At 32.7% G+C, this 2,500-nt stretch overlaps 1 protein-coding gene across 4 annotated transcripts in view; it reads left to right on the top strand.

Annotated features, from left to right (window-relative positions):
* The window catches only part of LOC144968274 (organic cation transporter protein-like), a 31,267-nt gene that overhangs the window by 7,723 nt on the left and 21,044 nt on the right, over nt 1–2,500 (top strand). For all 4 annotated transcript variants that reach the window (XM_078906472.1, XM_078906471.1, XM_078906470.1 and 1 more), the window contains one exon: nt 1–55. This exon is cut by the window's left edge and continues 49 nt beyond it. In XM_078906472.1, coding sequence (XP_078762598.1) covers nt 1–55 — 55 coding nt within the window. The remainder of the gene's footprint in view (nt 56–2,500) is intronic.

The following is a 2,500-nucleotide window of genomic DNA, read 5'->3' as shown; positions in this document are numbered from 1 at the left end:
TGATTTTGTTGGGAATTTTGGTTGGATCTATCATTGGAGGCCCGATGTCGGATCGGTAAGAGACACACTTTCAATACATATAATTTCCGAGTATTTATATAACCATTTACTTATTAGCATATGTTACGATACCCCATTCCGGATAAACCCAAATGAACAATAGCATATTAGCACAATTATTATTATATTATCCTTCGATTAAAAAAAGACCTAGGATATCAAGAAATATTTTTCCCCCAAGCATCCAGTTTTACTAAAAATATATTTCAATGCTTAATGATTTCTTGACAGCAATAATAATTCTTACTTTCAAATTGTTAAATTGGAGAACGAATCATCTTCAAAACCCAATTCATTTTGATAAGAAATAATAGGTGAGGTAATTGGAAGGGAATAATATTCGTGAAATCTTGCGTTCAAAATTTTGAAGACTTTCCCAAAAATGAACAAAAGTGTAATGTCGTTAACCTGGTTCCAATCTCATTTTCAAGAGTAAAACCACGAGGACTGCAAATGATATTATGGTTTCAGAGTTATATCATCTTATCTTCTAGTCTAATCATATGCTGGTCGTCAATAAAGATAATTCATCCTCGCTCTTACAAGAATCTGACTATACATTGTAAAGCGCTTTGAGAACATTAAGTGGATATTGCACTATAAAAAGCTCAATTTTTAATTTTTTTTTAAAATACATCCTGCTTCTGAGATAGTTATAACACCTATTGAAGTTGACATCACCAATGTCTTTGTTATTGTTTTTTGCCATCCATCTTTATAAGTTCTCAATAAACTGTACTTATCAGACTATAAACGTTCAGGGTTACAAATAGCTTATGTGTGTTGGTTCCGTTATATCTCCGGATGGCAATGTTGTGAGTTTCTTAGCCAAGCAGCATATTCATTATCAGTATTCCGAAGGATTGGTTACATAAACACGTTCCAGGGATTTAGGAACAAACGAGTAGAGTGTTTGATGTCACGTCTTTTCTTCCCTATCCGAAGATCCAAACGCAGGAATTCAAAAATCTTATAAAAGTCCGTTGTGTATATCGTTAGACTTTGGGGATCTGTCTAAACAAATAGTAATGATGTTCGGAACCTGGCACTGGATGGATCACAATTTAGGCTGGTCGGCATGTATTTAAATTAACGATGAATACACCTTTATAGCCGAGACTGAAATGATAATATAAAGACAAAATAATTATAAGCCCCATGCGTATGCAATGTCAAGTCGGTAAACATAGCATTTGGATATTGATGATATAACTTTCAATGTTCATCATCTTTTATAAAGACTCTTCTAATAAGTCGAATACCCAACTGAAGTTTAAGCTGCGGAAACCGTGCAGAATTTTAATTATTTCACAAATAAAAGTATGAGCAAAAAGGTCTCTAGCGACTTGAAATGTCGTCATCTATAGATAGAACGAAGTTGACTTTACTTAGGGCTTTGGTTATTTTTTGTTTTGTTTTGTATTTTGTTTTTGTATTTATTTTTTTTTATTATTCTTTTTTTAAAGGTTTTTTTTTTTTTGGGGGGGGATCTTTTTTAATAGTTTTTTTTTTTACTATCATTGCTTATGAGTAATTCTCACTCAACTGTATTAACCAGACTATAAACATAGTTTTGTGTATTGGTCCGTTATATTTCCGGATGACAATGTTGTGAGTAGCTTAGCCAAGCGCAGAGCATCTATATCAAAGTTTACTGTCTCTGTATTTCAGTCTCAGTTTATAGTCTCAAAAGACATATAGATAACCACGCCTTTCGGACAGTTAGTCGTCATTATGTAAACAATGGTATGATTGGTAAACATAGCAAACTACACAGGTTTTTCTTTTGATGGCATGTGTCTAAATAAAACAACCACTGTCATACCGCTTGATCAATAGAACCAACACAGAAAACAACTTGTAAATTTAATCGATTCTAATATGAACCAGAGAAACTCGCGTGTCAAGAAGTCCATGTGCGAGTACTCCCGAGGAGTGCCCGCTTAACTTGCCACAAGAGGCACTGTCGATTTGTTTTATAAATAATAATAATAATAATAATAAGAAGAAGAAGAAGAAGAAGAAGAAGAAGAAGAAGAAGAAGAAGAAGAAGAAGAAGAAGAAGAAGAAGAAGAAGAAGAAGAAGAAGAAGAAGAAGAAGAAGAAAAAGAAGAAGAAGAAGAAGAATTATGATTATGATGATAAACGATAAATCTTTATTGTCAAAAAAATGGAAAAATGTCCGTGGTTTACGTTGCTTTAAAATTAAATATGATTGCAAATATATTGATGTTATGCGTATTGGAAAAATACTCACGACATCTCCATCGAGGTATAACATACTAACACACAAACGGTGCAAATTCGAACGTTTATAGTCTGATTGATATAATTTAGTGATAAGTTAATTATAAAAATGGTTGTCTTAAAGCAATAACAACGGGTTGACTGACGTCAACTTCATTTCTTCTATTGATGCTCTGGGCTAAATTAAAATACT

This window comes from Berghia stephanieae, chromosome 3 (assembly GCF_034508935.2).
Source record: "Berghia stephanieae isolate SIO BIC M18660-M18661 chromosome 3, UCSD_Bste_1.3, whole genome shotgun sequence".
Taxonomy (NCBI): domain Eukaryota; kingdom Metazoa; phylum Mollusca; class Gastropoda; order Nudibranchia; family Aeolidiidae; genus Berghia; species Berghia stephanieae.
The sequence above is the reverse complement of the archived record's forward strand: the minus strand, read 5'-3'. Positions and strand labels throughout refer to the sequence as shown.